The sequence below is a fragment of the Arachis hypogaea genome, chromosome 15, assembly GCF_003086295.3.
Source record: "Arachis hypogaea cultivar Tifrunner chromosome 15, arahy.Tifrunner.gnm2.J5K5, whole genome shotgun sequence".
In the NCBI taxonomy this organism is placed as follows: Eukaryota; Viridiplantae; Streptophyta; class Magnoliopsida; order Fabales; family Fabaceae; genus Arachis; species Arachis hypogaea.
In genome coordinates this window covers 153,792,326-153,815,462 of record NC_092050.1, presented here as the reverse complement: position 1 = coordinate 153,815,462, position 23,137 = coordinate 153,792,326, and the positions used below count along the sequence as shown (strand labels likewise).

The following is a 23,137-nucleotide window of genomic DNA, read 5'->3' as shown; positions in this document are numbered from 1 at the left end:
TATACCTAATGATAACATAAATTGAATATTGAAATAGAAAAAGATCTTCACAATTTTAGTAACTATAAAAGAAATTGATGACAAATTAGGATGGAACTATGTTAAATGTAAAGTGTAAGAAGAAAACATATAAAAAAAAGAAACAACTACATTTGTGGCACATGTAATCAAACACCACAATATCCAACAATAAGGTAACTCTATATACTTTTCTAATCTCATCTATCAAATTATTAGTTGCTAGCCCAATACTTATTTTAGGTTCAGAATTCAATTAAAGGTTTTAGATCAAAGTATTACAACAACTTTTGTACTATTTGATGGCGACGCAAAAAACTTATTGGGCACAACTGCTTCAAATCTAATGATATTTCAGAAAAATAATGACATTGAAGCACCACCCCATCAAGAGATTAAGGAGAAAGAAAACTATACAAATTCAAGACACATCTTCGGAAAAAGAACATACATACAAAGATGGAACCAAATAACATAATAGAAAGTGCATCAAACTCAACAATTCATAAAAAACATGTCTTCGCAATAACCAACGACAAAAAGAAGAAAGCACCAACTCTAACAACCAACAAAAAAAAAGGAAGACGAGCGCCACATAAGATGACTAAGTCCATCAACTAAAACAAATGTAAAAATCAAACCACCAAATAAAAATGTCAGCAACTTCAACATCCAAATCTTTTGTACTACAAATTATTTAAAATAAAACACCTTTTAAGTTTAACTTCAATTACACATATTTAATTTATTTCTACAGAGCATAACAATTTTTAATATTTATTATATATTATCATTAATTTACCGTCCCGCGCATCGCGTGGGTCTCATTCTAGTTATTGATAAAAGTAAAATGGGGAGAGAGAGATAACTAAAATCTAAAATGAGTAACACAAAAACATTGATAAATGCAATTACCCTTGGGCATACCCAACTTCTGCACCCACTAGCTCTGTGGATGCCATTGAACCATCGCTGATATCCGATTCCTCCGACCCTAATTCATTGTCATTATCCAAATCATACATAGTCGGTGCCGGAAAGAGTGTGTGTGTTAGAAACAGCAACGTCCAATAACCAATGGATGTTTGGAGGAGCAAGGGGTGGTTCTTATGGTTGGGGAATGCTATAGAGAGCATGATCATCATTATAATTAGTTGTGTCATTTTGTATGGATAAGTGAATCGAATATCTTCCATTATACTACTACTCTCTTCCTTCCATACGTGCATTCCAATCTCTTTTCCAATTGACTCACTTGGGACCTTCTCCTCATAATACTTATATGCTTCATATGAAAGCTTCGCATGATTCCATCCTCTTTCAAGATGTAGTGCTTCAAGACCATAACGATAAAAATCAGAACTCCCCAGATTAAAAATAAATAATTGATCCATTGAGGTACGCCGTCGATGTCGAACTTGGTTGCCATTGATGGTCAGAGTGGGAACTACTTCAAATGAGGAAGGGAAGTCATTTTTGAGTAGAATTGCAAAGCAAAGAGCATTGTAAGGGAATTTGGTGCCCCGAAACCAGAAAGAAATAGAAGCTCCACTGCTGCGCCACTCAAACCCCCTTGGAATGCTTCCACCTGGCATCACAAAGTGGGTGTTTCTACCCTGGTGAATGGGCAATTGCTGTCATTCATTCATAATGGAGAAGCAGTAGTTTAGCATACATTATTAATTTAGTATGAATTATGATGTCATCTGCATTCTTAATTATTAAAAAGTAACCAAACCTGATTCAGTAACACGCTTGTGCCCCTCGGACTCAATGATTTGCAGTTTACTACAAAGAAGAATTCCAAGTTTGGTGGAATCCCTCTAATCTCCTGAAGATGCTCGCAATCATTCACATGGAGATATTGAAGAAACCGAAATTGTTGGATGCATTCAGGAAGGACTGTGAAATTATTGCCTCTTAGGTCTAACTGAAACAGATTGGGAAACCATGCAACAGCTAAGGGAAAAAAGTCATCTGACAAATTGCTGTTTGTGAGATAAAGATTTCTCAAATGTGAAGAGGGGAGGGAGTGAGTGAGTATTCCATGAAGCCCCTCTTCCTGCTCTACTGATGCCCTCCTCTTATTTCTTCTTAATATAATATCACACCAAGACAGGCGTGGCATCATGCCAATGACACTTGGTATTCTATACATTTCATTCTCCCTCAAAGACAAATACCACAATCTAGAAAGGTTACAAAATGAACATGGCAAATCTTTTATGCCATTGTCACTCAAATCAAGCACTTCTAGATTTTCCATCTTTTCTGGAATTTCTGGAAATTTCTCAAGGCTTGAGCATCCATATAGACCGAGTGTTTCCAGTGAGGGCAAATTAATAACAGGTGGAAAACTTCTGAGCTTGGGGCACCTATTAGCATTCAATATTTTAAGTTCAGGTAAAAAACCAACTGAATCGTGAACCGAGACTAATTTTTTACATCCTTCAAAAGAAAATTCTTCTAAAGTTTGAAGATTAGACACATCAGGTATCTCTTTCAAAGAATCACTACAAATAAAACTCAAAACTTTCAAGGTGAGCCATATCTGGAGAAGAAACAAACACACAAATAAAATTAATAATCAAACTAAAATAAACACCAAATAAACCTGATCATGTGAATTTACAAACATAAAAAATCATAAAAATGAATTTAGTACGCTTACCTTGGATAAGCTATCCAACTTGGGTGACATGCAGAGAGAATCAGGCAACTTGAGTATGGAAAGCTTTTCTGGATCAAAATTAGAGGGAAAATACTTTGAAGGATACCTCCTCCATTCCAATACTCTTAAACTATTTGGAAGATATTTGGGCCCTTTGGAAAAACGACCATTTTTTATGATAAGTATTTTGAGATTTTTCATCTGTTCAAAAGCTGTTCCATCCCATTTCACTTCACCTTTGAATAACGGAAATTCCAAATGTATGATTTCAATGGCACTAGTCCCCTTCAAGAGAAAATGACAATATGAATTAATTAAAACAATAAAAATAGTTTCTAATAAACTTGTATAGAAAAATTTATTACTTACTTGATTGCCTTCTAAAATTTTTACTATATCTTCATGAAACCATAACCTACTACACTTTCCGGGTTGTTTTGGTGACTTTTCTAGAACAATTTCTTTACCCATATCTTCTGTTAGATCATGCATTATCACTCTATCATTCTTATCGATCTTTATGAGAGATTTTTCAACCAACACTCCAATATGATATCTCATGCAATTCCCATAATGAGCTTGAAGTAGACTTATTACTTCCATTAGATTATATCCTTTAAAACAACAAGCAATATCCAGAAAAACACTTTGTACATCTTTTCCCAATGCATCAAAACTTACCTGAAGTATCTTACGTATTTTGCTATCAAGAACTTTTTCATATTGATCCATTGCAGATTCCCATTGTTGTAAATCTTTTCCAAACAAGTTAGAACCTATTACTTCCAAAGCCAATGGGAGTCCAGAAGCATAAGTTACTGCACGGGTTAAAACATCTGCGTACCTTGGGTTAACAATATCTGTTTTGAAAGCTTTCCATTTAAGCAATTCTAAGGACTCTTCCTCATTTAAACCTTGTACCTCGTATGTCCTTTCAACACCATGAAGTGCTAACAAATGTTTGTCCCGTGCTGTAATAATGATTCTGCTGCCAGAACCAAACCAATCAGGGTTTCCAGCAATAGCTTTCAACTGCTCATGCTCATCAACGTCATCTACAATCAAAAGAATACTCTTTCGACAAAGCCTTCGTTGTATCTGTGTGGTTCCTTCTTTAACACCTAATATCTCGACTCCTTCATTTCCTAATATCTTGCAAAGAAGGATATTTTGAAGATGTACCAACCCGTATTTGTTTGAATTTTCTCTCACATTTTCAAGAAAGCACACACCTTCAAAATGGTCAGCAATCAAGTTATAGACGGCAAGAGCAATTGTTGTTTTTCCTATTCCTCCAATTCCATATATCCCCACCATGTGAACCCCAGCATTAGATTCAACATCTAGAAGGGAAGCTACCTTTGACACCGGGGACTCCAATCCAACAGGGTGATCAGCAACAGGCAAAGCTGCACGTCTTCTAATCCTTTTTGAGATGTTTACCACAATGTTTCCAATAAACATGTGTTCATATCCATCCCTGCCCAATCAAGACACGAGGTTACATAGATAGTCATTTCAATTCAAAATATAAATATCAGACAAATAAAACAAATATAAGAAGGTATATATAAAGTACCCATATTTAAAATGATAGCCTGATAAATTAGCCACTTGATGCAGAGCCTTTTTCCATTTGTCCACCTTGTTATTCATGTCATCCTTGTATCTCTTCTCATGCTTATCCATTGCCTCTCCAAAACTCTTTTTCAGATGGCGCACATCAGAAGGATCCACCTCATAGAAAACAGGCAAAACCAAGCGATTATTTCCCTTGATGCAGTGAAGGACATGGACCAGTTCCTCTAAGCAAAAAGAAGAAGCAGCATAGTTAGGAGAGAGTACAACAATGGCAATCCTGGACTGTTCAATTGCCTTGAGAAGTGCAGGTGTTATTTCCTCTCCGCTTTGAAGCTCGCCATCATCAAAGAATGTGAGGATTCCTTTGTCACGGAGAGCTTTGTAGAGGTTGCCAGTGAAACCGTAGCGAGTATCTGGGCCTCTAAAACTAATAAACACGTCGTATTTCCAAGCATAGCTGAAGGAGGAAGAGGAAAAGGGATGGGAAGAGGAGGAGGATTGCAGAGCCATGAGATGGAAGCAAGAAGGATATATGTTGGAGTGTTGGATGATGATGAAAACCTGAGAAACAAAGAAGTAAATATATATAAAGAGAGAGAGAGAGAGAGTGAGACAATAATAGTGGGTGTAAGTCTAAGTCAGTCAACTTTGCAACCACGCAGAAACTGCATTCATTCATTATTGATTCCTTTGGTCCACCTCTGACCCACGCGTCAAAAGAATCCTAGGCTATGCTACGGTGTGGTGTAATTCTTGTTAACTCTTTCTTTGGCACAAACGTTGTTGTAATTAGCATACTGTGATTTTGATAAACACTGACTCATTAGTTTTTGCCTCTAAATTTCAAGAAGTGAAACCTTGTTTCCCATCGGCCATCATGATTTCTTGTTGCATATTGCATACAAATTCCACGCGGTATCATTATTCATCCCCCATGCAGTAACTTGTCCGTAGATTAAAACTTTAGCAATCAAAAAAGGTGGAAAAAAGGTTACATCTTTTATAAAAACAGCACTTTGATGTATGAATGAGTAGACAAATTTTGGAATTTAGAACTTAAATGTTATAGTTTGTAAGCTTTCATTAATTAACACTATCCAATATGAGATGTGAATTTTCCTGTATTATTCTTATGATAATGTCTGATAATGCCAAAATTCTTTAATTAATCACACTTATACAGACTAATTGAGTTGATGTGATAAGGTGTCAATGCTTTTTTCCCTTGTAGAATATCAGAATATAGATAGCTAAGTCACAAGCTTGTTGTGAACACATTGCTACAATTCTTGATTTGTAGAAAAAAGAATCAAGAAAAAGTAATAGAGATTGAGAGATGGAAGTAAAATAAGGTACATGGTTTCCTTCAAAACTAGGATTCAAGAAAGTAACAATAGAAAACTTATTCAAACCAACAAGGAATCATTCTTAACCAAGAGAACCCCAATTACCAAATACACTCTTAATTATATGCATTGAGCCTTGTATATATATTGATACAAATAGAGATATTGTATCATGGTTCTCTCATTCATTCATTCCATTCAATCCATTTCCATAAAATTTGCTGGAATAATAAGGAAACTAAAAATCACAAGTTTAAGAGAGAAGAAGCTATAGCCACTAGTATTATTCTGCAATGGGAAAAAATAACACTGCTGGGGCTACAATCAATGGATCATATGAGGAATTTGAACCTTGCTGCAGATGGATTAGAGAAGAAAAACATGTCACTGTTGAGATTGATTTGAAGGGTACTAAAATTTCTTCCCTCTATTACTATTATTATAGTGGATTTACTTATGTGTTCGAATATATTTTATTCACTATTACTAATTTACTATAATAGATTTATTTTAGCCAAGTGCATAATATTTGTAAAATTATTTCGTGTGGGCTTTGGATGCTTTGTTTACCACCGAGTTACAAAACTCACTGTATTGTTGTTTTTTTTTCCTAGATAAGAACCTTGATTCTAATCTTTTTCCATCAGTTTCACTCTAGTATCACTTAAATTGGTAGGATCTTATTGTCTAAGAACATGATATCTTGTGTAAATATCTTGATAAATTTTTGAATTTGTTAAAATGCTCCATACGTCATAAGTAGGATCTGACCATAGTGACTTGAGATAGTTTGTTTTGTAAACATTTCTATATATATATATAGTCTTACTAACTTGAAAAATATATAGAATTATTCAACTATGTTTTATAGTAAATCTTAAACTAGAAATTTCTGTACCTATGCTGAATTTGAGTTAAATTTGATATCTAAATATGTGCTGATAGTATTATAAAAATTCTGTTAGATTCTTTTTCTGTAAAATAGGCTTGCTGGAAATGACTTTTTTAAGCATCAGTCATAGCCGGGCTTGATGGTGACAGAACCCCAATTACCAAATACACTCTTAATTAATATATGCATTGAGCCTTGTGTATTGCCATAATTAGAGATATCTGTATCACAGTTCTCTCATTCATTCAATCCATTTCCATAAAATTTGTTGGAATAATAAGAAAAACTAAAATGCACAAGTTTAAGAGAGAAGCTACAACCACTAGTATTATTCTGCAATGGAGAAAAATAACACTGCTGGGGCTACAATCAATAGATCAATAGATGTGATGTATGGTATTGTTAACATGTGCTGAGGTTTTTCTGTTTTTGTTCAAAAATAAGAACGCAGCATGCGTCATCATGTAACATAATATATTTACTGATGGGAGATATTGTGCTTGTCTTTTGTGATTTTGAATTTTCTTAATCACAAAAATCTGCATCTATGTATTCACATTTCATTATTTTATTTGTGCAAAGTAAAAGTCAGATTGCCAATGAGTTATAGTTCAAATGACATAGTCTCCCCATACTCACTTAAGAGGTCGTGGGTTCGAGTTTCACTAGGTAAAAGTTTTAAAAAATAAATTTTGTTTAGTCCTGTTTTTCTTGTATCCCAAGAAATGAAAATAAAAAACTTTCGGGCCCATAAAACTTTCGTGCTTTGAAATGAAACATAGTTCTTTTATTATTAACTCTGGAAATCAGTTAGTTGAAAAATCACATTGAACTACAAACCTATGCATGTTTTCATGTGCAAGGGTTGCTTCTTATGCTTGTGCAATACTATTGAGAACATAATAAGCATTAGTGTTGTCCTTTTGCGAAATTATTAATTAGTGAATATTTCACAATATATAAAACTTAAAATGTTCCATGGAAATTTTGTTTGAATTAGTAATTAGATTAATTAAGGCTATTTAATGTCATTGCTGTCAGTAAACCATATAGATTCACCAAATGAAGCTGCTTACAAATGTTTTCTAGAGCTTTATTTTTTTTTTTTTTGAAGCATATGATAAAGTTTCCATTCATATTTTAAGAAATCCATTTCACTGAAAAGTTTTATTAGCAAGTCACTTCTTCTTCTATCTTTTGCACTCATCAACTAAATTAACCAAAAAGTTTCCATTCTATCTTTTATTGACGAAATAATCTTTTATTTAAACTGAAGGAAAATGGATTTTTAATTGTCATTGTTACTTTCAGAATCAATCAATTATTGTTTAAGCTACCGTATACCAAATTGAAAGGCTAGTTCATGACTTAGAACTCGTACCTATTGACATTGAGAATGCAGAATGCAGCAAGCTTGGTGTATATTGATTGATGCAAGCTAATGTACAGAAACATGCATCTTGTTGCCTATAAATCAATGAGTTAAAACAGTTTCTGAAAACAACTGCAGATGCTGATATTGAATCCTCTATGCCCTCCCTCCAAAAAGTGTGTATGCCAGAAACTGCAATGTGCACAAACCAATGCATCTTTCCGGGAGCAAGGGCTGGTTCTTATGGTTGGGGAATACTTTAGAGAGCATGAGCATCATTACAAGTAGTTGTGTCATTTTGTAAGGATCAGTGAATCGAATATCTTGCATGACTAAACTCTCTTTCTTCAATACATGCATTCCAATCTCTCTTGCAATTCGCCGCATGAAAGTAATTGTAACTTGCTTGATACGAAACCTCCGCATGATTCCATTCCTTTTCCAAAGGTAGTGTTTCATATCCATTCCTCCTGGCATCATAAACTCGGTACTTCCACCCTCGTGGAGTTCCTGTCAATCATTTATAATTCAGAAGCATATATTATTTGTGTATTTTGTATTTCAATGCGTATTCTATTCTGGTGGTTGATTTTAGTGTACATCTAGCATGATTGATTAATTTAATGTGAATAATGATGTAATCTACATTGTTAATTAATTGAAAAGTAACAAAACCTGATTGAGTAACATGCCTGTGCCCTCAGGATTCAATGATTTGCAGTTTACTGCTGAAAAGACACTCAAGCACGGTGGAATCCCTCTAATCTCCCGAAGATGCTTGCAATCATCCACGTTGATCCAGTATAAAAAACGAAATTCTTGCATGCATTCGGGAAGGACTGTGAAATTATTGCCTATTAAGTCTAAATGTTCCAAATTGGGAAAGCATGCAAGAGCTAGTGGAAAAAACTCATCTGACAAAGAGAAAGGCATATCATATTGTGAGATGGAAGGGAGTGAGTGAGTATTCGATGAAGCCCGTCCTCCTGCTTTCTTGATATCCTCCCCAAATTGCCTCCTCCCGAAATATGACACTGATGCAGTCGTGGCATCATGCCAATGACACTTGGTATCTTACACATTTCATTCCTACTCATTTTCAGAAACCACAACCCAGAAAGATTACGAAATGAACATGGCAAATCTTTTATGCCTGTGTTACTCAAATTAAGCATTTCAAGATTTTCCATCTCGTCTGGAATTTCTGGAAAATACTCAAGGCTTGAGCAACCAGATAGACGGATATCTTCCAGTGAGGGCAACTAGAATATGGAGAGTTCGTTTGGTTGAAAATGACAGGGAAAATAGTTTGAAGGATATCTCCACCATTCGAATACTCTTAAACTGTTTGCAAATTCCTTGATCAATGTACTTCTGATTTAAATTGAAAATTTTTTTGCAACTCTTTCCACACCACCAAATTCTTCTCCAAGAATTACACTTACATATATTTGTTATAATATCTCGTATCATATAAAACTGTTGCTCAGAATACCATGGAGCGTATTGAATGATCAGGTAGCATTCTTTTTTCTTTTGCTGTCACTACTGAAATAAACAAGAAGTTTGTGTCCTTTTTATGTTCTCTTCAAGAACAAGATCAATCAAGCACTCTAATCCCAGTGCTCTTTTTAGTTAGTTTGTTCCATTTATTCAGAAGATTATTATTGATCAAATAATATAGGGCAACTATACGTGATCACACTTCCCACTTATTATTTCCCACCAAAAACAGCAATCCCTCCTTAAAAACTGAAACCATTGAGTTTTTTTGTATAGAGCTATAAATGTTTATACATAGCAAATAGGTTGAAACTTTGGTGTTCTGGAATATGTTCTATGAAGTTCTTTCTTTTGGTTGGAATAGATTCATAGCCCCTCGGTCGCATGTCTCCCCTTTTTGTTTTAACTTCTTTGAATCTGCATAATACTTGTATATGCTTATTGAAAATTAGCAGCAAGTACTGCTTGTTATGACGCTGTCATTATTAACTTAATTTAATTAATACAACTTATGAATCAATATTTATGCAAGTTATACCTTTCAGAATTATTATTTGACTATCAAGTTTGTCTATATTGCTTTAATTGTTATGCATCAATTGTGAAGGGCATGTATTAAGTGAAAATATGCAAGAAAACTGCAATAAGGTTCCATTCAATTAAGGTGATGCTTCTTTTAGAGCCCTAAGGCTTTTACATTGGAAGAAAGCTTGAATACTATCCACATGAAGTAGGGCTTAATTGTTTCATTCTTTGCTCCTAAACTCACACCACCCTAATTCTTTCCTAACCACATACCCAAACCACACACTACAATGCTTAACATTGTACAAAACATCACACACAACATCATTTTTATGTTCCTCCTAGCAAAAACAGTGCCTCCCCTGAATTGTGGCACTGCCCAGTTCCCTTTTGAATGTGATGCGTCTCCACTATGCCCAAGAGGATTCTGCGAAGCTGGTTGGCTAGTTGCTGAACCTGGTTGTAGCCTGGAGAGAAGAGAAGAAGGATGTCACGAGATAAATTTAGGGGTTAAGGTTCTATTTATTGAATTAAGCTGGGACTAATTGGAGTCAAAAACTCATGTCATATACACTGGCACTTCGTTAAGAAAAGATTACTGTCAAGCATTGCTAATGACGCTGTAACTTAGCAATGAAGCAACCGATTCTGTTTTGGCAGTAAAACTGATTTTAACAGGATCATTTACACTCATCACATGCATTCATTCAACACATGCTTGTAAATAACTATATAAGCTGATTAAGCTGGTCGTAACAGTTTAGATCAATCACTTTAGTTGAAAGAAAATAAAATTCATATTTCTCAAGTTTTCTATTGAACAACGGCTTTTCTCTCCTCTGTTCTTCCCTAAGACAAGACCGAGAGTAATTTTACCTTAGACGAACGTCAATGCTGTCAATACCATGGAGAGCTTCATCGTCTTCATTCTTTATGCAAGGATTAGTGAATTGAATATCTTTGATGATGCTACTACTCTCTTGCTTCAATATATGCATTCCAAACGCCATTGTGCCGCCCCCAATTTCAAGTTCAAATGAAACATTCGCATGATTCCATTTATTTTCAAAGCATATTCCATCCAAATGATACGTTTTATTTGTCACGGACAGATCAAAAATAAATAGGTCCTGCATTTGGGTTCTCCCACCTCCACGGGAAACTTTCTTGCCATTGATGCTCACCATGGTTGTTATACGAGTTGCACGGTGTTGCCTATTCCGCAGTAGAATTGCAAAGTAAAGTGCATTCGAAGGGAACTCACCACGAAACCAGAATGAAATAGAATCTCCCTTTCCCTGCTCTTCAAACCATGCTGGAATCGTTGTTCCTGGCAATGCGAACTCGGTTCTTCCATTCTCGTGCAGTTCCTGTGAGTCATTAATATTTCGTAGGTAGTAGTTAGCATACACTATAACAGTATTATTAATCTAATAATTTAAAAAAATAAAAATAAAAAGAAACCTGATTGAGTAACACGCTTGTGGCCTCCTCCTTAGTCAAGTTGATGCAGTCTAATGCCGAGAATTGTTTCAAATTTGGTGGAATTCCTGCAATCTTAACTAGCTTCTTGCATGCATCAACTTTGAGGGAGCTTAGAAAGCAAAAATCTTGGATGCATTCGGGAAGGATTGTGAACCTGTTGCGAGTCAGGTCTAATGTTTTCACATTGCGAAACCATGCAAGTGCCAGTGGAAAAAAGTTATCTGACAGCATATAGTTATTGAGAGTAAGATTAATCACATTTGAAGAGCTGAGTGTTCCTTCAACCCCCTCTTCCAACTTGTTGCGTGATTCCCAAGTCTTATATTTATGGGCTTCTACATTAATATATAATGTAGACAGTTTTGGCATATCCACAATCACTCTTGGTATCCTATGAAAGGTATTGCCACTCAGAATCAAATAGGACAATTCACAAAGGTTTTGAAATGACGATGGCAAATCTTTTATGTTAGTGCCACACAAACGAAGCATTTCTACCTTTTCCATCTTTCCTAGTATTTCTGGGAATTTCGCAAGTCTATTGCAACCAGACAACATAAGTATTTCAAGTGAGGGCAAATTGATAGATGGAAAAGTCCTAAGACTCTCGCAATCTTCAGCTTTCAAGACTTTAAGATTATTGAGGATACCAACTGAATTGTGAACTGTAGTCAAATTCTTACAACCACTGAATGATAATTTTTGTAAAGTTAGAAGACCGGACACATCAGGTATCTCTTTCAAATATTCACTGTTGTCAAAATTCAAAACATTCAAGGAGGCCAAGTTCTGAAAGAAGAAAAACATCAAGACAGAAAAAAAAAAAAAAGTCAAACAAATAACCATGTGAATTTACTAAACATACAAAATCGAAAAAATGAATTTAGTATACTTGCCTTGGATAAGCTATCCAACTTGTATGACTCAAAAAGATATTCGGGTAACTTGAGCATGCAGAGGTGCTTTGGTTGAAAATCATCTGGAAAACCCTTCAATGGATACCTCCTCCAATCCAATACTCTTAAATTGTTTGGAAGATATTTGGGACCTTTGGAAAAAGAACCATTTTTTATGATAAGTGTCTTCAGATTTACCATATCCTTAAAAGCTAGTCCATCCCATTCCACTTGTACAACTTTATTTTTCTTCTTTTTCGATGGATCACCATTTTCATCCATTTTTGAGGAAGGAAATTCCAGATATATAATCTCAACGGTGCTAGTCCCCTTTCAATGCAATATTAAAATCATGAACTAATTAAAATACATATGTATACATTAGACAAATTTATGAAGAGTACAGAGAAAAATAATGAACTGGTATTGCATAAAATATATTGAAGTATGAGAAATGTGAAGTAGGAGAAATGATTAACATGTCCACGGACGGATTTACATGGGAGGGTGTGGGGACAAGTGCCCCCATTGAAATTTTATAAAGTTCTATGTATTATATTGTAATGTCCTGATTTTTTTTAAAACCTTTTACATTTGATTTCTTTTATTACTATCCAACCCTCCAATTATATCAAAATTTCTATACTACCCTTATTTCTTTTACCAAATTCTAACCCTAATTAACACCTAATTATCCTTTTACCCCAAAGAAACCCTAGTCCCCTTTCTTTTTCAGCAACACACACACCACACAACAGCAGCTGGGAATGAAAGACAAAAAAAAAGAAAGGAAGAGGGGAAGAAGGAAAGGGGGAGAGCAGAGGGGAAGGAAGACCGGTGGAGGGAAAAGAGAAGTGGGAGGCGGCGCGGTGGGTGTTACCGCCACCGTCGTCGCCGCTGTTGACATGAGAAGAGAGGGAGATCTGAGAGTGATATCCGAGACAGAGAGAAGGGAGAAGATGCAGCGGCGCTGGTGGGCCTCGTCGCCGCCGTCGCCGCGCTTGCCAAGTCGCCGTCGGGTAGCCGTCGCCGCCTTGCTGCTGCTTCGCCGCCACCACGCTCTGCCGCGTCACCGCCGAACTCGCCAAGCCGCCGTTGCACACCAGAGGAAAGAGAGATCGAGCAGAGAGAGAGAGCAGTGACGCTGCCGTCGCTGTTGGGGCTGTCGCGTGTTGGGTTTTTCTCTCTTTTGTGAGGCCCAAGCTCAACATTTTGAGGGTGTCTCTTGCACCCATTGTGCCAAAACCCTAGTTCAGATTTTTGGGGTCATTGAGAGTGAGAGAGAGTAGCCACCAAGTGAGAGAGAAGGGGAAAAACAAAATTCCCGTTTTTGCCCAAAGCAGTAAATTTCAAATGTCAGTTTCTCAGTTGTTCACCGTTGGATCGGCTTGAAATTTAGACTGCATGTTCTTATCATCTTGTTCTTCATTCTGGTCGGTGGAGATGTTGATTGGAGATTTGCAGTGAGAGAAATTGGCTTCGCAAGAGAGAAATTAGGTTTCCCGTTTTTACACAGAGCAGCAATTTTGGAACGGCAGTTTCTCATTCTTTCACCGTTGGATCGACGTGAAATTTGAACTGTAGATTCTTCACATCTTGTTCTTCATTCTGGACGGTGGAGATTTTAATTGGAGGTCTACAGAGGGAGAAATTGGCTTCGACAATAGCTCTGTTTTTTGGGTATATTTCATCTTCTTGCTTTTTCATTTGTGAGCTTTGGTGCTTTGATGTTTTGGCTGGTTATATATGCACATTTTTGTGCTTTGTTTGAGACTCTCTTGTACCTCATTTGATTATAGTGGAGCTATTTCATTGGTCTGGACGACTCGTGGTTTTTACCTCTCACCTTGAGGGGGTTTTCCACGTTAAAATCTCGGTGTGTTCTTATTATTGCTTTACTTGCTATATTTGCTTGTTATAGTTGCTGCCATATTGTGTTGTGAGTGCTTCCATATTGTTCTTGTGTTGGACATTTGTGTCGTTTCCGCTGCTAGGCTCTTTCATCGCGGTGGTTGCCGTCGTCACTGAAGGAGCTCGTCGCTGAGCTGCTGTGTTGCCGCCGGAGAAGAACTCGTCAGAAAGCTGCTGTCCTATCCCGCCGTGCTCTATCTTCCATTCTTCCTCCACTGCTTCCGCCATTATCCTTACCCTTTGAAAACGTCGTAGGAAGCGTTTCACACCTCTGTCAGTTCTGTTTCCACAGTTCTAGCCTGGTTAGTGGTTGTTCTGTTTTGTTTTCGTTTTCACTATTGTTTTACCACAGTTGTTGATGTTGTCATCGTTGCTCTGCTTTTAGCCGTTCGTCACTTCTGTTCTGTTGCGCCTCTGTTCGCTGTATTGCTTGTCTATTGGAGCCGCGGCTGCCTCCGTCCAAATTTTGCGCTCTTTCCTACCCTTTAGTTTGGTATTCCGAATTTGGTATCTTCAGTCCCTTGAGACTAAGCTGTGAGTAGACTTTACATTTATAATTAGTTGATTGTGCATCTATAATTATTTTGATATATATCAATTATGATTTTTGAATTATACTCACTATATTTGCCTTGAATAATTTTAAATGGATTAGAATAATTGATTTTTTAGAATTAAATAATTCGTTTTTATGAAGTTTATACTTTTGGAATTATACATGAGACTATATATATTTTTAAGGAAGTTTTGTATTATTCTAAAATGTTTGATTTTATTTGAATATCTGTTTTTGAGACTATATATATTTTTTATGAAATTTTGTATTATTTTAAAATGTTTGATTTTACTTGAAAATCTGCTTTTGAAGCATTGAAGTAATCGTTGCCTCGTTGGTATTCACTTACTTTAAAGATTGTGAAATATATTTGAAATCTCTTATGATTGAAAAAGATTTCTGATGAGAAAGTATCATCTGATTTGATTTGATTCGATACCTTATATATTTGAAAGAGCAAATATTTGTTGTATTTAAAAGCATATGTTTTGAATTGGTTTGGGAGGCTCGTATTAGAAAACCGTAGTTAACGACGGTTATGACGTTAACTTAGATGCATCTAAGTCAGACTCCAACTAGGAGGGGTGTTGCTAGCCTAACGTGTAGGCCACATGTTGGATCTGTTATTCCGTACGGGCACATTAGAGGAAAGGACTACCCTTAGAGTTGGAACCGTCCAAGTGTGGACTATTTGATTTGATTTCTTTATGAGAATTCCCTTATTGATTCACTTATTCATATAAATTATTATTTTCTAACTAAAATTATTTTCATAATAATGTTTAGATGGTCTCATGTGAATTATAGATGTACTGTCTAGTCACTGAGTTACAAAATTCACCCCTTTTTTAAAAAAATATTTTTCAGGAATAAGTATTTGATTATGTGAGCCTTTCTATTCAAGAGTAATGATCTGCAATGGGTTCTATTCCTTGTTGAGTTCTGAGTTCTTAGACGTCATTTGCTCCATATGTCACAGACAGAATCTATTTATATTTATTATTTTATTTTTGTTAAATTATGTAATTATTCATTTTAGAAATTGTAAATTTATCAAAAATTATTTGTAAACCTTTTTATTTATCTTATATTCGAATCTGTTAGGTTTGCTAGAGAACTCTTTTTCCTGAGCGCCAGCCATGGCTCATTTTGGATTGTGACATATATAGGATAAAAATTTATTTGTCCCCGCTCAATAAATAAATTTAACCCCACTTCAATTTTTTTTAATTTATTTATGTTTTCATAATTTTAAATCTAGATACCAAAAGCGTCATTTTTTTATGCTCTCTAAAATTTTAATTTTCTTCTCTTGTTCGTTTCTGATTCTCTATTTTTTAATAAGACTTCTTAATTTCATTCTTTAATTTTTTTTTATTTAATTAAATATTTATTTTTATCTTTTTATATTTTTGTAATCCATTCACTTATTTTGCATTTTATTTTATTGTTATGTTATTGTATATATTTTTTATTACATAGTTAATAGTTATTGAATAATAAGATTTATTAGTAATTTAAATTTTGAAATATAATAATATTAATTAGTAACAAATAACAGTTGAAATGAAAAGTAAGATCTAAATACATAGATATCCATTTCTTTTCAATTTAGCTCTAGTTTTGTTGCTGATAATGATATCAACCGAAAAAAATTTTAGTTATGAATCTTTATAGTAATATAAATGGGGAACTCATATGCTGACGTGGCGCTCATACGTTGAGTTTGGGAGTTTATTTGCTTACATGTCGTCACTAGAAATTTTTATAATTATATTTATAAATTATAAATTATTATTTGCTTAATTTGTTATTTTCAAATTTTAAATTATTTTATTTGTTTGGATTATTTTACTTAGGTTGTTATTTTTTAAATTTTAGATTGTTGTACTTAGGTTGTTATTTTTTAATTTTTAAATTATTTTACTTAGATTGTTATTTTTAAAATTGTAACACTATTTTTTAAAAATTTGTTAATTCTTTTTAGCATTAATTTTTAAATATAAATTTTGTTGATTTTTTTTTATATTGCGGCTACATACATTTTTTTTAAAGAAATTTAGAGTTTTAAAAAGATTTACGTTAATTGTACTTCGGTTGTTACATACTAATATTACTATAAATATTTACGTTAATTTAGAGTTTTAAAAATGTTAATATATTTATTTATTTTGTCTGTAAATTTAATTTAAATTTAAATTAAAGTCAATTAAATTTAAAAAATTTTAGTTATGAGTCAACTATAAAAGTATAAGTTATGAGATATGTATAGCACCATAATTTAAAGTACATCAATTCCTTTCTTTACATATATAAAAAATCTCTCTACTTATTCCAAATTTCCAATGGCTGGTATTCACAAAATTACAGACATCAATCCTACAATCGATAATTTGTGTGTACGTATACGAGTGATACAGTTATGGACACTACCAAGTTACAGAAATTCTCCATTGCCATACTCAATTGAGATGGTTTGACTCGATGAAGACGTAAGTTTTCTACTAATATTTTTCTATTTTATTTTAAATTTATATTATTTATATTTTAAATTTATTTGTCTATTCCCATCTAATCGTTCTTTGATTTTTGTTTATCAATTATGTGGTTAATTTAAACCAAGTACCGATGTGCACAGACTTCCAAAATCGTCAAGTATCCTACGATATAAATTTAAGTTTGTGAGTTTTGACACTCTCAATGCTCTTGGGTACGATTGCACCTATTTAGTTGGTAAATTCATTATTTTAGAAAAAAGTATAATTTATTTATAAATTTATTTATTTTATTGATAATTTTCGCTGTGTTTTTTTTAACAAACTTTGATAATAATTTTTTTTAAATAATTTTAGATGTTATTGGATATCTTGCTAGAATTGGAAGTGAAAGAACTCTTGAAAAAAATAGCAAATCTACCAAGTACACTATTATTAAATTAGAGATTGATGATAAATAATTATACATTTATTTTTATAAATATAAAAATTTTGATAATCTCATTTTTTAAATTGTTATTTTAACTTATTTTATTATAAATATTTTTATTAATATTATTAATAAGTAACAAACTTATCTTAACTAACATTAAGCTTAGTTATAATTTTTTAGATTCAAAGGCACCGTTTTCAAATGTTAAGTATTTAAATTTTTTGAAAAAATTACTTCGGATTGATTTTGAAAAAAAATTATTTAAATTTAAAAAAATAATAATAAAAAGCATTCTTTTCGTGGTTTGTTTCTTACGAATTTAAAAAAATTAATTAATTAATTATTAATTTTTTTAAAATTGTGTTTGGCATTTTAATTTTATTATTAATTTTTAAATTTTAAAAATATAAAATATATATAATTTAATATTATTTTATTAGTAATTACTTTTTTAGTTATAATTATTTTTTGTTTATTTTGTTATAAAAAATATATTTAACATTAAGCATTCTATTTGATATAGAAAAATAACAGAGTGTACATTTTTTGGCAACTATACACATGAATTAAATGCTTTTTTGGGATCCGATAATAAGGATGGAGCTGTTGTCCACTTACAATTTGTTAGAGTAAAGTTATATAAGAGTAATATTTATCCATAATTTTTTAACAATATATTTTTATGTGAGCTTTTACTCATTTTTTATATGAATTTTTACTCACTTTGTATTAAATTAATTTTTTTCAGGAAATATTGTTTTACAAAATTTCATGTATGGTACAAAGATGTTCTTCAATCTTGAAGATGCAAATGTCATCTAATTTAAAAATAGGTGGGTATATATTTTTTTTAATTCTTTAGTTTCATATTATGTGTGTGTTATCTAACATAATTTTTTTTATTTTATTTATCTAGTTTTGTAAGATTTGAAGAACCTAGGGATAACATCAGCGGAATTCCAAATGAGGTTGCATTCTTAAAAATTTATCAAGGCAAAACCATTGAACAGTTAAAAAAATTAGATACGGTAGTTTCCTTTTTTGAGAAAAAGTTGAGAAAAAATAATGAAAATTCATTGTACATAAATTATTTTTGTTTATTCATCTTATTTATTTAGGTATATCTTTTAGATTTAAAAACTCACCAAATTCAGAGAATTTAAATCATTAAGTTTTTTTTTTCAGAATGTTGTTTGTGTTGTCTTGGCTACTATAAGTCATATTATGGATACTCCAGACTGGTGGTACGGCCAATGTGAATGCAACAGGTCCACATATGTTTTTACAAAAACTTTCAAATGTTCAAGTTGTGGCCGTCTCCATTTATCCATAACTCCAAGGTTATTTATTTATTTTTTTAAATTAAAGTCTATGCATATTGGATTAAATATTGAATAAGCATATATTTAACTTTTTTTATGTTATTTTTTTTTAAGCAGGTACCGAATAAAGCTTGGTGTCATTGATGATTCTGACTGTGCATGTTTCGTAGTCTTTGACAAAGAGGCAAAACAAGTTTTGGGAAAGAGCTGTGTAGAGATACTTGATCCACTCTTATTGGTAAGTTCTAACCAATATTTATTTCTAAAAACATTAGTGAAGATATTTTTAATGGTAATTTTTATATTATTTATTATTAATATATTATGTAATATCCTGCAGAAAGGAGATCTATCAGATACACCTACACTTTTACTCAACCTAATTGATAAGACATTTTTCTTCATCGTTGAAGTTCAAATATCTGATAATCACATTTTTCACCTTCTTATAAAGTTAAAAAGATGGCTGATAACATGGACCTCATAAATAAATTCAAAGAGACTCACCATATTCAAATTGTGAGTTTAATTATAAGTGTACTTTCTATTAAAAATCAGTTTATTTTTTGCTTCTTTGGTCATTAGTAGTATCTAATTTATAAATAATAATTAATAATTAATTATAATTTTAGGATGTTGACTACACCGGTAGTTTGCTTCCAATTTCAAAGGCATCCTTAATCATTGAAAAAGAGAAAGTAGAAGGTACTAAGGTATTTGTTCAAAAAATAAATTTTTTGTTTGTTTGTTCTCTTAAAATTAGATCTTAATTTTATTCAAAAAATATTATTGAGATAAAATCAAAGGTTAGAAAGAAGTCTTTAATTTAACGTGGTATTTTGTACATAATTTGTTGCTTGAATTCTCCAATAAAGTTGTGACCAATGATGAATCCGAAGAGTTGGAAAATGCTATTACACCAATTAAGCGATTATCATTGGAGTCGAAAGATTTGAATGTGGAAGGAAATACCTCAACTTACAAAAAGACCAAGATTGAGAATGAAACTTGAGAATTTGGATGCACATGTTTTGGAATTCCTTTTAGAGTCTATCTAATAAAATAATACCAAGCATAGGTTTGTTTTGGTGGAAACATTATCTTTTCTTGAATTGTTATTTTTCTTTTGGTTCTTTTCGATTTTTATGTTTGGAATTTATAATTTTTTTAAATATAAATTGAAGTTATTTGGTTATTACTTGTGGTTTTATTTTTAATTTGATTCACACCGTTGATATTTTGATAATTTCTAATTTAATATTTAATATCATAAAATTATAAATTTTTTCTTTGAATTATTGTTGATACAATTAAGTTAGTTATTAATTTTTAATGTGTATTTATTTTTAAAAAAATCTAATTATAATTTTTAATTAAAGTATTATGTTTAGAATTTTACATTTAAATTCAAATATACTTTTTTTTTTAAGAATTTTTAAGTAAACAATTGTGTTTGAGAATATTTTTTAAAAATTTATATAATTTATAAGCTACTAGGCTAATTACAAAGGATTATAATAAAGTAAATAGAAGTTTTCTATTTAGATTGTTATTTTAATTTTATTTTGTTATAAATATTTCTGTAATATTAAATTTTTTTGTACTTGAAGGATTTTAATTTGTTGAGAAAAAATTATTTTCGGTAAATAAATATTTTTCTATCTTTTTATTTAAAATGTTATTATTGGTATATTAATATTAAAAATATAAAAGATAAAGCATACTTAAAAAAATGTATTATGAGATCAAATAATTTTATAATTATAAGTATTTGTGTACACGGGAGGCTGTGTGGAGAACTTTGGCAAACAAAACATTTACCTTTTATTTACCTGGAAAACAAAATATCATTTTTAAAAACGATGACAATTTTGAGAAAATCATGGATTAAGAGAAAGGGAAAGGTACGATATTCTTAACATGGAATGAGGCTAACACAGAATTTGAAGCAAGTCAAACTTTAACTAATGTGGAGTTTTCAAATCAATTTGTTTATGATATAGAAGAAAGGGAATGATATACATGCAAGAGAGAGTATTTTATCGGGAGATTAAACTATATTCCACTAGGTACATGTGATATATACTATATGAAAATTTTGTACTTATTCAAAAAAGTTGCACAACATATGAGTCTATTAGAATAATTAATGGGATTATATATCCTAGCTTTCAAAATATTTTTTATTTTATGGGACTACTGTTTGACGATAAAAAATTTATTACAGCTATTAATGAGGTCTAGTCATCAATTGAGAAAATTGTTTGTGATGTTATTGATATCTAATAGTGTTAACAAACTAAATCGTATTTGGAATGCTACTTAGACATTATTGGCTGATGGGATACTATATATGAGGATAAAAATATTGAAAACCAAGGTATTTCACTATGTGGTAAATTATTATCGCATGTAGGACTTTACTTGCCAAAATGTGTTCACTAATGGACAACTTTATGTTGCTTTGTCAAGAATTAAGAGTCGCAATGGCCTGAACATTTTACTTCTAGATGAAGACAGCAATCCAAACTCATCAACAACAAATGTCGTGTTCAACGAAGTTTTTAATAATATTTAGATATGAAAATAGTATTTTCATTTTAGTAACATGTTATGATTTACACTTTTATACAAATATTTGTCGTAGATATAACTAATTTATTAAATATACTTTCAGACTTGAAATAAATGTGTAACATGGAGCACAACATCATATGCCAATTACTTTTCTAATGAGGTCAGTAAAATACTTGGTTGTCGATACATTTTTATCAACCTTATAATATAAAATTTAGTGTAAAATTGACATGCTATTATTACAGTTATATATATTCTTATTTTTTTAGATCTCTTTCCTTATGACTCAAAAAATGTAGTGCAGAGACCCAATTAAAAGAGAAAAAAGTATAAGAACCTAATTGAAAATTTTGCGAAACTATAGAACCAATAGAATAATTAAATCTATAAAATATTATTTTCGATTTACCACGTCAAATTAAAATGTAAGTCCGTGCATCGCATGGGTTTAACACTAGTATTATAAAGAATCGATTTCGTAATCTTATGAGAGATGATTTTTAAATTATTATTTAGTGACATATATAAAAAAATAGACATTTAATTGTATTGATAATGAAAGGGTTAAGTACTGAAATCGTCCCTAAGGTCTGGGGTGAAAATCAAAATCGTCCCCGACCTTTTTTTGTTATTAAAATCATCCTCAACGTTACAAAACGTTATAAAATCGTCCTTTTCCACTTCAATTTTATTTTTTTTACCATATTACCCTTCATTATTAATAAAAAATAATTAAAAATAATATTAAAAAATTAAAACCCCCCTCCCCCAAAACACCCCCTCCCCTCCCACCCCGCAACCCTCCCCTCCGCCCTCCCCCCTCCCTCACTCACTCCCGCCTCCCCCCTCTGCCCACTCCCTCACCCCCTCACCCCTCAACCCTCACCCCTCTCCCCTCCCGTAACATCCCTCACCCATCACCCCACTCCCGTAACCCCTTCTCCCAAAACCCACCACCACCCCACCTCAGAGCCACCACCCCAAAAATCATAACTCAAAAAATCATAACTGAAAAATCAGAATAATCAAAACTCTAGCAACAATAATCAACAAATTCAGCAATAACAATAATCAAAACTTAGCAAAATTCAGCAATAATCAAAACTCAGCAACAATTCACAAAAAATTCAGAAATTCTACAACAAAAAGAACAGTGACAGAAGAAGAAGAAGAAAAGAAGAACAGTGGCAGATCACAGGCAGCTTGGTCGCCGTCCCTAGAGGTCGTCGCGTCAGGCGCAGGAGTGGCCACCGTCGCTGCAGAGAAGCCGTACTGCCACCGTCACATCCTTGCCGTCAACTTCGCCGGATCTGGCCGTCGAACCCGTCCTTGCCGCCGCCGTTGGAGTCGCGAGCAGGAGCGGGAGAAGAAGATGCGAACCAAGGCCGAGGCGGAGGGGTGGCCACCGTCGCTGCAGAGAAGCCGCACTGCCACCGTCGCATCCTTGCCGCCAGCTTCGCCGGATCTGGCCGTCGAACCCGTCCTTGCCGCCGCCGTTGGAGTCGCGAGCAGGAGCGGGAGAAGAAGATGCGAGCCAAGGCCGAGGCGGAGGAG

The 23,137-nt window shown here is 33.0% G+C and overlaps 3 protein-coding genes and 1 long non-coding RNA gene across 16 annotated transcripts; 2 read left to right on the top strand and 2 right to left on the bottom strand.

The window, feature by feature from the left end:
• Nucleotides 1-730: 730 nt before the first annotated feature.
• On the bottom strand, nucleotides 731-4,853 carry LOC112751484 (disease resistance protein Roq1). 4 transcript variants are annotated; one of them, XM_025800638.3, is made up of 5 exons: nucleotides 4,269-4,853; nucleotides 3,059-4,169; nucleotides 2,690-2,974; nucleotides 1,757-2,569; nucleotides 731-1,652 (listed from the first exon to the last, which is right to left on the bottom strand). In XM_025800638.3, exons 1-5 carry the CDS (start codon nucleotides 4,778-4,780, stop codon nucleotides 930-932), a joined length of 3,444 nt encoding a protein of 1,147 aa, XP_025656423.1. In that variant the 5' UTR covers nucleotides 4,781-4,853; the 3' UTR covers nucleotides 731-929. The 4 variants fall into 4 exon arrangements, with proteins under 4 accessions (XP_025656423.1, XP_072074060.1, XP_072074062.1 ...); XM_072217959.1 differs by having other exon boundaries at nucleotides 731-1,634; XM_072217961.1 differs by having other exon boundaries at nucleotides 731-1,606.
• A 924-nt stretch (nucleotides 4,854-5,777) lies between these two features.
• Nucleotides 5,778-8,567, top strand: LOC140179275 (uncharacterized). The gene is made up of 2 exons (XR_011872869.1): nucleotides 5,778-6,024; nucleotides 8,019-8,567. It is a non-coding gene; the product is annotated as an uncharacterized lncRNA (long non-coding RNA).
• A 1,444-nt stretch (nucleotides 8,568-10,011) lies between these two features.
• Nucleotides 10,012-13,009, bottom strand: LOC112751481 (TMV resistance protein N). Its single transcript, XM_025800633.2, has 4 exons — nucleotides 12,290-13,009; nucleotides 11,373-12,182; nucleotides 10,785-11,278; nucleotides 10,012-10,375 (listed from the first exon to the last, which is right to left on the bottom strand). The coding sequence occupies exons 1-4, from the start codon at nucleotides 12,569-12,571 to the stop codon at nucleotides 10,159-10,161; spliced, it is 1,803 nt and encodes a 600-aa protein (XP_025656418.1). The 5' UTR covers nucleotides 12,572-13,009; the 3' UTR covers nucleotides 10,012-10,158.
• Nucleotides 13,010-13,442: 433 nt separating this feature from the next.
• LOC112751482 (uncharacterized) lies at nucleotides 13,443-19,531 on the top strand. Of its 10 annotated transcripts, XM_072217968.1 has the most exons (9): nucleotides 13,443-13,969; nucleotides 14,284-14,502; nucleotides 14,586-14,734; nucleotides 17,127-17,248; nucleotides 18,433-18,517; nucleotides 18,601-18,652; nucleotides 18,870-19,024; nucleotides 19,124-19,244; nucleotides 19,347-19,531. In XM_072217968.1, the coding sequence occupies exons 7-9, from the start codon at nucleotides 18,909-18,911 to the stop codon at nucleotides 19,491-19,493; spliced, it is 384 nt and encodes a 127-aa protein (XP_072074069.1). In that variant the 5' UTR covers nucleotides 13,443-13,969; nucleotides 14,284-14,502; nucleotides 14,586-14,734; nucleotides 17,127-17,248; nucleotides 18,433-18,517; nucleotides 18,601-18,652; nucleotides 18,870-18,908; the 3' UTR covers nucleotides 19,494-19,531. The 10 variants fall into 10 exon arrangements, 9 of the variants coding, with proteins under 9 accessions (XP_072074069.1, XP_072074070.1, XP_072074074.1 ...); XM_072217969.1 differs by lacking the exon at nucleotides 18,601-18,652 and having other exon boundaries at nucleotides 17,127-17,466; XM_072217973.1 differs by lacking the exons at nucleotides 17,127-17,248; nucleotides 18,601-18,652.
• The last annotated feature ends 3,606 nt before the right edge of the window (nucleotides 19,532-23,137 follow it).

Bases quoted from the DNA above. Each gene is read 5' to 3' on its own strand.
- LOC112751481 (XM_025800633.2), bottom strand. From the start codon at position 12,571: ATGGATGAAAATGGTGATCCATCGAAAAAGAAGAAAAATAAAGTTGTA. The intron at 12,183-12,289 runs GCAAGTATACTA...TTCTTCTTTCAG, and splicing joins AGTTGGATAGCTTATCCAAG to AACTTGGCCTCCTTGAATGT. The intron at 10,376-10,784 runs GTAAAATTACTC...TCTTCTCTCCAG, and splicing joins AGCATTGACGTTCGTCTAAG to GCTACAACCAGGTTCAGCAA.
- LOC112751484 (XM_025800638.3), bottom strand. From the start codon at position 4,780: ATGGCTCTGCAATCCTCCTCCTCTTCCCATCCCTTTTCCTCTTCCTCC. The intron at 4,170-4,268 runs GTACTTTATATA...TTGATTGGGCAG, and splicing joins GGCTATCATTTTAAATATGG to GGATGGATATGAACACATGT. The intron at 2,570-2,689 runs GTAAGCGTACTA...TTTCTTCTCCAG, and splicing joins AGTTGGATAGCTTATCCAAG to ATATGGCTCACCTTGAAAGT.
- LOC112751482 (XM_072217973.1), top strand. From the start codon at position 18,909: ATGGATACTCCAGACTGGTGGTACGGCCAATGTGAATGCAACAGGTCC. The intron at 19,025-19,123 runs GTTATTTATTTA...TTTTTTAAGCAG, and splicing joins CATTTATCCATAACTCCAAG to GTACCGAATAAAGCTTGGTG. The intron at 19,245-19,346 runs GTAAGTTCTAAC...AATATCCTGCAG, and splicing joins TACTTGATCCACTCTTATTG to AAAGGAGATCTATCAGATAC.